Below are 13,332 nucleotides of genomic sequence, written 5' to 3'. Positions count from 1 at the left end.
GGGATTTTTCCAGTGGTATAATCTTTCTCAGTCTTTATAAACACGTTCTTAATGCTTTCTATTAATAATGTGAATTTTGCACTCTTAAGAATACTGCCCACATATTTTCAACTACAACTTTTCACTTTGCATTGTGACTTAAACCTACACATGATCTCAAAGGAAGCTACAAACTGATTAGTTAAAACCCCCTCTTAATCCATTATTGCCTTTCTAATTCACCACAAATTTGCTTCAGGCCCTTACAATTACTATGAAACAAACAAAAGGTAACTTTCTGTGTAGGAATAACATGTCAGACGACACACATAATGAATAGATTCTGAAAGAACCCATTATTTTATTTTATTTATACTTACACTTGCATCAATACACTTATGCTGGGAATGAATACAAACTTTTTTTGGTAGGGGGCATGATCTGAATGAGGTTACTCAGTTGACTAAAATGGGGAAGGCAAGTCTTTCAGTACTGGATTATTACAGATCCCTTCTGTTGTGCCACTGGATTCTGCATTACAGGTATAATTCAAAGGGAGCAGTGCTTTATTAAATACCAGTGAAATCATCAATCTAGTTGAACCGTTCCAATGGAGCCTGCAGAGACTTTAAAATGAGATGGGAAGCTCTCTGTAATGGAAAAAGTCTGATTACAGTGACTCATATTATACTGAACTCAAACAAACAGCTTTGATATTTTCCAGCTAGCACTGCAGTCTGTTTACGAATACAACATCTCCTCAGACTGGTTCGCTATTGATTATTGTCAGTTTACCAAACACTGCTATAATTGTGAAGTGTCTGAGTGTGAGAATAAATATTGTAATGTTAACCCAACATTAAATCACTGTATTTTCCAAATACATCATTATCGGTTGCATGTAATCTGTTTGTTTTGGGATACTTTATGATTATACTATACCTTACCCAGCCACCACTTTAGGGTGGCAAGTGAATAAAAAGTAAGAATTGGCCAGCAGCTCCTGTTTACAAATAAAATACTTACTGGATCTTATAACAACCAATGTAATTTAATTATTCCATGAATCCTCCACTCAAGGAGGGCAAGAACATGACTATAAAACATTAAATTATAAAGTACCTTCTGAGTACACACTACCTGCTTCGCACTGGGGTGAAATTCAGCTTCCAACACATTTCTACCCATCTAGATGCCGCTGTCTTGTCATGTCAGCTACATAAACTCTCCACCTATCACCTTACAGAAAGCTGCAGAGTCTCTCAGCCTATCACCTTGCAGAATACTACGACTGCGTGTTTTCGGCCAATCAGAGACAGGGTTACTGCCGCAAAGGGGTTATTCAACTTGACCGCGGGAAGCAGGAAGGAAGTTTTTGTTGTTGTTTTGCTTTTTCCACCGGTTATCCGCGCTAAACTGGTTTTGGGGGTTAATTTCTACAACTGGTAATTGCCACGCTTTTTAGTTTTAGGGTGTATACAGTAACATGTAGTAGACGTCATGCTTGGCTGTAATCGGAGCTCAATGTGAAAGGGGGGCTGTGTAAACAGGAAGAGAGACAGATACAGAGAGAGCATGCATGATCAGATCCCGATGTAGAGCAATCGCACAATATTTTAATACATTTGACTATCAATATATTGACTATCAATATATTATCAAGGTACCATGGATACAAAAAGTGGATAACGGCCAATAATGTAATGCATGTCTGAAGGTGCTGTCGGAAGGAGAATTAAACTCGTGTAGTACAGAGCTGCTATAGCCGTATTTCCATGTGTTGCATGTAATACGATTTGATCATGGGGTAAATTATTACTAAATCTATAAATCACATTACGCTAAGGGGATTGTAACATGGGAAAGAATATCAAATATATATTCTGCCCCACGTTACTAGCAATCAGAGAATCAAGAGGAAGACAGAGCCACGTTGGGTAGACAGCGGTGTGCTGATTGTGTTTTATTTTTTAAGGCTTGCAGCCATGAAGTTGTCTCGGACAGAATATAAACAGATAGCCAAATATATGGAACGGCTCAGACCCACACGGCAGTGTATGAAGATGCTAAAGACGAAATTTCCCAGGTAAGATTGATTGTCACTCGAGCCGCACTGTGCTCTCTAGCATTTATTGTATATTCAATCCATGTGTGCATATTTAGGATTGGATCTGTCTGTATTCTCCAACAGGACATCTAACGCTAAACAAAATCATAATCAAATAATGTAATAGAACCTGACATTGTTTTATAATGGAAATCAAATGCAACTGGTGATCTGAATCGTGTTAAAGGACAACTGCAGCAGCAAATAATTAAACCTTTTATGTTTGCAGGCTGTGGCTGTAAAATGACTTTGTGGAATGAAAACCAAACTCAAAGAAAGAAAGGGGTGTCTATGAATAGTCCTAATGATTAGACTAGACATAAGTGAACAAGCAGCAAGTTATTGATCTCCCAGAACCCATCTTGCATGGGCAGGGTATATTAGCAGCCATGGTCAGTGAGATTGCAGCCCAATCCAAGACAAAGCACTTGATATGTAGGTGCTCCAGGAAGTGGGTATAGTGGTATGTTTTCATCGATTTCAGTCAAGGATATACAACACTTGCTCAACTCATCATATATCCAGTTATTACCTAAGCTATTGTAGAATGACGGTGGCCTCATTTATTTGGATTACAGATACTGGGTCACTGGATGTCTGATGCATCATGGCTTTTAAGAGGAACATTTCTCTGCCCAGTCATGTCTAAGGAGAAGTCACCACCTCAATGTTATTTTAACAGTGGTCAAAATAGTGCTTTATATCTAAGTATACATTCTTACTGTAAAGATATTTTTAGGAATTGACTTCTGTATTGGAATATATAGAGGATGCCCTTCTTACAGGAAAGCTTTCCTTAATAAATGTAAGCTACTTAATATAGTCCTGTAATCTCCACTTCCCCAGAAAGCATACTCCTTCACACACCAAGGTAATAAGAATTGTTGTATTACATGTAACACTTTATAAATACCATGGCTATAAGGACAGTGCTGATCTATAGATGTTAATTTGGATTTCTATATAAACTGGGGCTCTCTAGCTCTTCAGTATTATATTATTTGTAAGAATAAGGTATTCCTTCTGGCAGAGTGTTTTATGTGCTCATTGCACTTGGTGTAAACATGGTAAGAGCAGTTAGTTTAGCATATCTTGCCATCTTGTTGCTTGCTTGTGTAAAATCCCCAATAAAGTAATGAAAATATCGATACTATGCAGCATGGTGGATATAAGTCTGTGTTCCATCAGGAGAAATGAAGCCAGTTTGTGAGTGCCAGTGAGTTTCACTTCTGGAGAGAAAACACAAGCTTGTTTATGAATTGTCACCCATCCATATCCTTTTTTAATGTATTCTTTATTTAGCTCAAAGCTGCAGTTTGATTTCCAAAACTGTAATGATGAGAACGTCAAGCAAACGGGAACAAGAAGAGGAAATATTTGGGCTACTCCTTGAAACACTCTTGGTAGTTCTGATTAGCATGTTTTAAATATAATTAAATCTTTTAAAAAGATGTATTCCCCCTCCCGTCTGCATTTTCTTGCTAGTCTTGCCTGTGTGTGATGTAGTTTGTTTCTGTGGAGCAGTAGAGGTCCTATACGTCTAAGGTCTGACATCTGACTAATCATAACGGCTTTACGTTACCTTTGTCCCCATAATATATATATATATATATATATATATATATATATATATATATATATATATATATATATATATATATATATATATATATATATATATATATATATACACACACACACACACACACACTTCTACTTGATGCTGTGTTTCATGTTAACTGATTAGAATGTGAAGAAAATAACTGAATGTTTTGTGAGTTACCTTACCTAATTTAATTAATTTAAATCCAGTTCCTTTGTTTGGATTTTCTGTGGTATGGTTTGCAATGGGAATATGATAGATGGTTGATGGCTAGAGGTTCAACAGCTTTTTCCTGTTAAAGGCTATATAGCAAAAGTTTGCATGACCTTTCCCTCTATTAATAACATTTTGGGGCCATCTGTACGTGTTATACAACAATATCTGCATTGTTTACATGTAAATAGGCTACTAATAACTTTTTATTATTATTATTTTGATAATTTTTGTGTGATTTGCTTTGATTTTCCAATAAACGTGTACAAAAAAAGACCACCCCTGTCTCCATTTTCAATATACCTTTTAATGGATAAATTGTTTTATTCAGTTAACTTGATGATAAACTACTGTGTATGTTAAAATACACTTTTCATCTGTGAATCAATCATATAGTTATGGGAATGTTGGGTATTGAACTTGTATCAGTGAATTCTTGACGTTGGTAATGAGTGTTTTATTTATTTATTTTCTATTATTTTTAACTTGCTTTAAACAAAACACAGTTTTAGTGCCAACAGAGCTGCGGCCCTGTTTTCACAGCCTGCAAAATATATTCTGGATGTCCGATCAGCTCAGAGGACTCTGGAGGTTTAGTGATTGGAATGGCAGGAAATCACGCTTTCAAGACATAACGTATTGACTAGGCCATCCATCATTTGTTAGCATGCGCCGAAGCACTGAGTTTCTGCACAGGAGCCCGTGATTTAGTAAATACTTTGGAGATGAATAGAGCTTACACACAAGGGAAGCTATCACTGTCCTTCAGCAGCCTTAGACACAGAATCCTGCTGAGAGGGCTGGCCGACAGTAGCTCATCAGTAACCGGTCTGTCACAGTTGGTGGTGCCCACCGACCATTTCCTACTATATTAAATTCATCTTTAATATCTGCTTGAGTAGATTTAATGAAAGAAAATTCCGTTTCAAAACACTAACCACTGTTTCCTCAAGTGTTTTAGTAGCTGTCCTGCAAGAAGCACAAGGAAAGGGAGCCGATGAATAAAAGGATGTAAATAATTTTATAATAGTTTTTGGATACATGACCCCATATAAACACTGTTTCTGCCTTACAATGGTCTCACACTAGTTTTAATATTTTATCCACTTATTTTTTAAACAGCCCACACATACATATGTCATTTCCAATTTACAGTTTGATAGGTATTTTACCCTAATCACGCATACACTAAACACAGGCCAGAACAGCAAGTTATATTGGTGAACCACTGAGCTACACAGTAAAGAGAGTATTCTAGTTTAATATACATCAAACTAGCCACATGGTGAGTCTTCTGCGGCAGGCAGAAATATCTGATGCATTTTTTTCCATTCCTTACATTAGAACCAAAAAGGTTTTCATGCATGAAAATTTTATATAGACAATTGTATACATAGTATGACTTTTTTTTTCTCCTTTCCCCAGCAAGGTAGAATTTAAATGCTTCCATAGATGTCAAGAAAATGTTATGTAATTACAGAAATAATGTATTTTAAATTGACAGTTATTCATAAAAACATTTTAATATAATATGAAGGAAAAACTATTTAAATTGTATTTCATGTCAATCATATATATATATATATATATATATATATATATAATAAATAATATGGACTATGCACCTTAAATGTTTTAATATACTTGTAATAATACACATAATAACAGTTATTAAGAGCTACTAAGAAATAATTATATTTCTTTTGGTGCACTATACTGTATGAGGAGCCTTTTGTATTTAATTTACCACAGAAAAGCACTCCCAACTGTGTACTTGAGCACAGGCTAAATCTGGCCCATACTTTATTTTCATAGAGTATCGTAATACATTTTATGAGTAGGAGTGGCATTTATATTTTATTCCAGCAAGTTTCAGTTTCAATTATTAGTGTGACATTTCATACTAAATTAGAAGAAATTATGTTTTGGTAACATTATTACCAATACAGTTCTTTCACTGGGTAAGACGTACAATATTTCCTACTTTTTATTTTGTGTCAGAATTGATATTGAACACAGAGGGCTGAGTTTGTGCTATTGTGTAAACTGCAATTACTTTTTTGTTGCTAATTTTATATAGTAGTTCGTATTGCACTATTGAAAAGAAGAAAAACCGAAACAAAGCCGTTTTTAATTGTGCTTAGTCCACTGCAGTGAATATTGGAAACAACAGAGCTGAGTTCCAGCAAAACGCCGGTCATCTGTTTATTTGTGAATATGACAGGGATGCGAGGTTTCTCGTCTGTGACGCTCACGTAACACAGATGTTGGGGAGTCATCTGTCAGCTATGCCTCTCCTACCGAGTTTGAGTTCTAAAGGGAGAAGAATTCGACACAGTGCTGTCACTTTTACCCTTTCACAATTGAATAACATGCAAATATCGCACCTCCCGCTTAGCAGTAGTGTCCTGTCTAGTGTCTGTGCTCACTACAATGAAAACAGAATGGGTGCATCTAGGCCAGTAGGATGTGACATAAGTCTTATAGTATTGGACATTAGAATTGGAAATTGTCTGCTCCCAACACTGTGTATGGCTCCTAGTCCAGTGGGGCAAAATCCCTGAAGGTTTTTGTCCCTGGAGAGGCCTCTTTGGCCTTTCCTTGCCCTATGAATGAATTTGGATGTAATGATTACTCTCTCTTTAAAACGGCATTCAGTTCATTTTGCATACATCCCCCGAGTAAGAACTGGCAGATGCTTTTGTCTTGGAAGTGTTTAAAAGGAAAGTGCGAGAGCAGGAGCAAGATATAGCAGTGCTCCAGTGCATAGTCCCAGAACATTTTGGAAATAGCTAATGTGCAGTTTTCATCAGTGCTTAGGCGGGGCGCAATATGGTGCCTGTGGCTCACTGGGGAATATGAATGTTGATTAAGCATGCTCTCAGGCTTTGAAATTCAGAAGTAGTGTCAGAATAATGGATGTTGAGCAAATGTCAAGCATTTGTTAATTTCTCTGTTATTTGGGGTTTATCTACCATGATCAGTCGAATAAACCAGCGCTTTTCTGTTGTGGCATGTGCCATTGATATGGTGATTAGCTGGCAGGAGAGACTTTGTTTTTGATGGTAATATTGTAACTGTGTATAATTTGGGACCACTCCACAATTATTCATTTGGTTATGGTGTTAATTTTATATTACATGCTGTTTAATTTGAAAAAGCCGTATTAACTGTTAACTTACTCCAAATCTTATGTACTGCGGAATTAAAGAATGATTTAGCCTACATTTTCACCCCCCCACCCCCCAAAAAAACAAAACAAGATAATTTGTACAGACGCAAAGAAGAGATGGCATGATCAGTTTGATACTCAGAAATGTTCCCTTTCATGCTGTGTTCTAAATTTAAATACCTGCTATATTGATTTGTTTTAAATTTATAACAATTTTAAAATGTATGTATGAAATCTTCAAACACTTTGTAAGAAATTCATGTTGGAGCTTAAGATACACCTTTATAAACCGTTATATTTTCCTCAATTAATATTGTCATCTACATATTTCCACTATTACTATACAGAACTAGGTCATTAATATACTGCAAATAAAGTAAATTATTTAAGTGAGATTTCTTTGAGTATTTTATCATTTTTTTGTTTTTTGTATGTTTAAAAAAATAAATACATTTAAAAACATCAAGAAGACCTGCTGGCCAGATCTCTAATAGAATAACAAGATGATTCCAGTTCTACCCTTCTAAAGCCACATTCAAAGGGAAATAGTATCTCAAGTTATTGAAATTTAGTGTAAATAATCATAATTTCATCTTTAGTGGTACTATAATACTAATATATTTGAAACAAATTTTGAGGTTTAAAGCCCTGGTTTAGAACTGTTTGTTTATTTTTTAATAATTGATTTGTATAGTAAATATGTGCTAGATTGATGATGCCATGGATCACAGACCCATATATATTGTTAATGCTAGGCTACCACCCAGCACTTTGCAAGTGTACAGTAGATTATTCCATGCCTTTAGGGGTTTCTCATTACAGAGATGAGAAGGATTGTTCATTCTACACGCATATTCAAGTCAAGGTCCTGTATGAGTGAAAAACAGTCAATTGTGATAAACCACTGGGTACATCTCGTGAAAAAGAACACCATCCACTTGGAGCTGAAGGAGACTTGAACAGCATTTGATTTGAATATTTGTCATTATTAATAATATAAAAATGTATATTATTAGGTGTCTATAAATACTTATTGTAGATTCTTTGGCATTTGTTAAATTCAGAGACCAGGCTTCCTGCATGGATATAAATTATTACAATACAATACAATAAAAAGTATATCTGTAAAACTACACAATTGTAGTTATTGTGTACAGGTAGATGTTTTTTTTTTGTAACTCATGAAATTTGCCACCCAGTTGTGTATCATCATAACCAATGATTTTCTTCAGACCACATTCATTAGTTGTTCAGAATTTGTTTTCCCATAAAGCCCCAACAAAGTGGAACATTCTGCAGTATTATTTTCCAATTCTAAAGCAGAGAGAAATATATCTATTACTGTTCAAGTGTTTTATTGGAACTCTGTGCTTTTAGGCCTTGAGCGATACCCAAATCTGTGTGAAGGGAAGACACAATGATGGGGCCACCATGACATCTTACTGAAATCCAAGTATAAGAATAAAATGAAATTTTAGGAACATGCATTCAAACAAAATACAAAGAGCAACAGGAGACTTAAATAATATGTAGTAGTACTAAATTATGTATTTGTTTCTTTTTTAAGGAAGGTCTTTTATTTAGAACCCTCAAGTAGGCCTTATGTGTTCAATAAATTGTGTAAATTGTAAGTTATATTCCAGCCCCATTCAAAATATTTAACCTCTAAGACTGTGGAAGTGATAATAGCAAGCCTCTGGTCTCGCTTGTATGCAGCCAAAGTAGTGATGTGGAGATCTCCTGCCCCCTGTGACTCGAGCTCCTTGGCTCATTGCTGGAACAAAAGCAAAGTTGGCAGGTGCAGTTGTGGGTAGGCTAACGGCTGTACTGTTGTATGCAGTTTGGGGACGGCAGCAAACTACCCACAGAGGTAGAAGAATCTCTGTAGTGAGAAAATAATGAGAAAAAGACCGGACTGACTTTTGAAGTCATCGCATGCATGAATCCTGAATTTCCTCATAAAAATATTATTATTATTACTTCTACTACAATTATTACAAATAATATGAATTTTATATGTATGTTATAATTTGGTATTAAGTTTTTGTTCACAGCAGTATTTGTATTCCTGTTTTGCTATCTGTTTTCTGTTCAATTAACAGCATTTCCTGACATGGTGGTTCAAACTAATTCTGATCTTGTTTTACGACAATAAAACGTATCATTATCCAATTAACCAATTGTAAAGTTTACTCATTAAGCACCTTGTAAATTAAGTAGATGGTGAAATAGCTCACTAATGTGGTGTGATCCCAGCATGCAGTGATGATCAAAATACTCCAGCATAAAACAAGCTGCTGTAGGGTACACAAGTTGTACAAAAGACATTCACATACATGTAGAAAGTGAAGGGACGAGGAAGATCAATACAAATCTACTAGAGCTAGGTCAAACATAAATAAACAAGAGCATGTATAAATAGTCTGCAGAAATAATTAATGAATAAAAATAAACATACAAGAATGAATGAGAAAACATATTAGAGAGTACACTTGGGCAGCTATGCTGAAGATTATAGCCTGGGGAACTGTTTGCATACTGGAATCAATTGCAGAAGGAGAATGAAACAAATTGCCCAGAATGGTACAAGTACTGTAGACATGCTTAGGGGAGAAAGGGAGTTGGTCAGTCTGACATATTTGAGGACTTGAGGTTTGTGAGCGATTAGTGAAGCTGCAGTTTACACTTTGAGTTTAGGAACAAAAGCACAAAATAACAAACGGATTATATATATATATATATATATAATGTGTGTGTAAGGATCCAATGGTGTTTTATGCCTGGTGTGATGGAATATGTAGAGTAAACAGATGTTTGATGTCGCTCAACATTAGCATGTGTAATTTGCATTTGCTGAGAATTGTACTGATGCACATCCAATGAGATGAAACTCTTTTCTAAAGGTTATAATAAAGACTGATCGAGAATCATACCATCTCACTCATTCCTATTGTTCATTTTCGAGCATGTTGCAATTTGTGTGTCTCTGTGTATGTTCTTGCCATGGAGAAACTAGAATGGATCGTTTTTATCACCAGTTCCTGCCATTTCAGTTGAGCAATACAGTGTAGTATTGTCATCTAAATATTAATTTATTTCAAAAGTAAGTATTTGTACACACCATTATTTATGAAGAATGAGTTTATATAGGCTTAGTGTATCCAGGTCCAGATCCTTTATATTTTGATCAAAGACATTAAATACAGTATACCCATTAAATGACAGTCTTGGGAGATTTGTTTTCAAAAGGAGAAATGTAATCACACAAAATAGTATAGATTATGCATGTCAGGAAGAATATTCCACACATTACGGTAGTTTGCCTCGTTCTGCAACATCCTGACCTCAATAGGCTGCTGTTTTCAAAATGCTGACGTTATAACTTCAGTTTTTGGAAAACTTCAAAGTCATTAGTAAAAATTTGATATGCCTCAGTTAGCTTTATGCCCTGAAGAGCCTAGTTACGCACCACTTTCTACATATAACTCCTCCAAATGCTAACTACTGTTGCAGCATATGATACGCATGTCATTAGCCAGGTGGCTTTCATTAAGTAAATTACTGCTATTTTTTATAATTAATTATTTGTAAATAGGAGATTTAAAAAATAATTAATAGCTTCTAGATACCTCTGGAAGACACAGACCCTAATTAATTAGGGATGCTACCTAATCTTATTACTGGTACCCCTTTTAATTTTTTGTTGCCACTATACATTCTGTTTATAACCGTAGTGTTAAAATACTTGCATTCATTGATCATCTGATGTTTTTGTGATCTTGAACCTCTTTATATAGTATTACATGTCATGACATGAGATCTCCTGAGATTTTCACCAACCAAAAGCAATAACAACATGCTTTTTGTGTAATATGTTACATTGAATTTTGGATTTTTATTTGAAATGTATTTATTACATCTATATTTTTGTGTATAAATAGTCTTTATTTATAATTTAACCAAATGCATGTTTGTGGGTGTCGTTGGCACAGAAGGGCTTGTAGATGCTCCCTGCAGATCAGAGCGTGTGGAGAATGAGAGGTTAACGGAGATGGACACCAGAGAGGGACGCAGATCACAGAGATCATGGTGTCGGGAAAACTACATCACTATCCACCTTTAACCTCTTGAACCTTGTAGAGCTGTGTAAAACCAGAAGAGTGGAAGGATTATTTCACCCTGTATTTACTTAGCAGGGCATGAAATAACAAGCCTTTCTCTGCTACTATATTTGCTGATCCAATCAGGGAGCAGGTCAATTAAGGCAGTGGATACTATTGACTAGACCAAGCAAAGGACACATTTTGTCCCTGATCGAGTGTGAAAGTAAAAGATGGGGATTTTCAGTTGGTGTGTTCTTTCCGTTTATTAACACATTACGTTTGAATCAAAGGAATATATGCATGCATGTATAATATTACTGTCATAGGAAAAAAAAAAAAAAAAAAAACTAAAATACATCATCATGCAATAACCTATACGGTGAAGCAAAATAGATTACAGTACACAGCAAATACAGTACATGAGGTGCAGGATTGCAATATGTTATGTAGTGATCACATGGTTTAACTAAGGAATAAATAGTTTCTTCAGATTTTTGTCTGTTTCTGTATGAATAACTGTTTTTGCTAATACTAAGGCATGGGCAATGACAGGGACAGAATTACAGTTCCTATTGCTTTACTATCTTTAACAGCAGCTAGATTAATTAAATGTATGGTTTGCATGTTTAAAATGCAAAGACAGGGCTGAGTGCACAGTGCAGAGAACAGTCATATAAGTGATCTAAAACAGTAAGTTGTAATTTAATAAGTGGTAAAATACAACTTACCACAATAAATTATTAAGCTGAAAAAATAGCCAAAGGCTGAAATTCAGTGGCTGTGACATATCCATTGTATCTTGATTTAAAATATTGTTTTCACATAAGAAACATTCAACTTTAAAGCCGCCTGCAGTGTCCAGTGTGAAATCACAGCAAGACAGAATGGTAAATGTATAGGTATTCACAAATGGAACTGGACACATAATGTTTGAGCAGAAAGTATGTTGAAAAAACAGATCTCTTAAATCTCTAATTAGCTTTGTGGTGTTCTTTCTGCAGTCCAAACCAATCGATTGACACTCAGTCGGTCAGCTATAAGTATTCAGGGTGCGTGTAGGAAATGAGTCCATGTTTTATTAATATCTGACTAACAGTAGGTGTGAAAATACACTGTCCAGTGTGCAAAAATATCACAAAGCAGGCTCACTTTTTTATTAACCTGATCAATGATGGACCACAGTACTTCCCCTCGGGCCTTACTTTTCAAATGTTATTAAAAACTAAGCTTGGGTCACATTAGCAGGTGGGTGACTTCTCAAATGATGGCATTTGCTTGACAGAATATTGTGTGTGTGTGTGTGTGTGTGTACGTGTACGTGTACGTGTACCTGCACATATATTGGTATAGGCCTAGATATGGATTTGTTTAAAGCAAATAACATTAAAAGTTTTAGATTTTATTTTCATTTGATGGATTTCATTCTTCGAGAAACTTTATTTCAACTTGCATTATGACAAATCCTGGCTGCTAATCCCTTAATGTAAAGCAATATGGAAGGAGGGAATAAGGAGTATGTAATGCTACTATATGGACTACTGGCATTTCATTTTCATTGTGATGCATTGTAAATTGTTCCATATTTTACTATGCATTGAATACAGCACACCCCAGAGACCACAGGTTGAATTTACATTAATGTAAAGCCTGCAATAACTTACTGTTAATGTCTGTTCAATGGAAAGGGACATTATACAAGTCAGCAGTGGCATAAGAAAAGGTGAAGGAAAGCAGTGACATGCGCAATAAAACACTGTAAAAGCCATGATAAACCAGTCTCACGCAAGAGATTTACTTACCAAGTTATTGAACACGCTTATTAACTTATCTTTTCAGTTTTTAATTCATAGTTTACTGTACATCTTTATCGTATAGCACTAGCCTCAGTCACCCATCAAGAACTGTACGATGTCACAAGTGTGGTGCTTTGGGCGACCTGGAATGTCTTCTACTCAAAAGGCCAACCCTGCTGTTGAAACACAGATATGTTTTTATAGGTATTAACAACAGTTAGTGCCTTTTAACTTAACAGAAAAAGAGTTGGCAATTAAATAGCAATTATGATCATTACATGGAGTTATCCATTTAAAATGTAACAGATGTCTGTTTTCAGAATAGGAGGTGGTCTAGTACTGAAAGTCAGTCCAATATATAC

General features: G+C 35.4%; 1 protein-coding gene across 4 annotated transcripts in view; it reads left to right on the top strand.

Moving 5' to 3' along the window:
* Positions 1 to 1,311: 1,311 nt before the first annotated feature.
* cdin1 (CDAN1 interacting nuclease 1) overlaps positions 1,312 to 13,332 on the top strand; it is a 73,783-nt gene continuing 61,762 nt past the window's right edge. The window contains exons 1-2 of one of the 4 annotated variants that reach the window (XM_066694359.1): positions 1,312 to 1,424; positions 1,955 to 2,065. In XM_066694359.1, the coding sequence (XP_066550456.1) occupies positions 1,965 to 2,065 (101 nt within the window). In that variant the 5' untranslated portion in view covers positions 1,312 to 1,424; positions 1,955 to 1,964. The other 3 variants (XM_066694360.1, XM_066694358.1, XM_066694357.1) reach the window with 3 other exon arrangements.

The sequence above is a fragment of the Amia ocellicauda genome, chromosome 21, assembly GCF_036373705.1.
Source record: "Amia ocellicauda isolate fAmiCal2 chromosome 21, fAmiCal2.hap1, whole genome shotgun sequence".
In the NCBI taxonomy this organism is placed as follows: domain Eukaryota; kingdom Metazoa; phylum Chordata; class Actinopteri; order Amiiformes; family Amiidae; genus Amia; species Amia ocellicauda.
The sequence above is the reverse complement of the archived record's forward strand: the minus strand, read 5'-3'. Positions and strand labels throughout refer to the sequence as shown.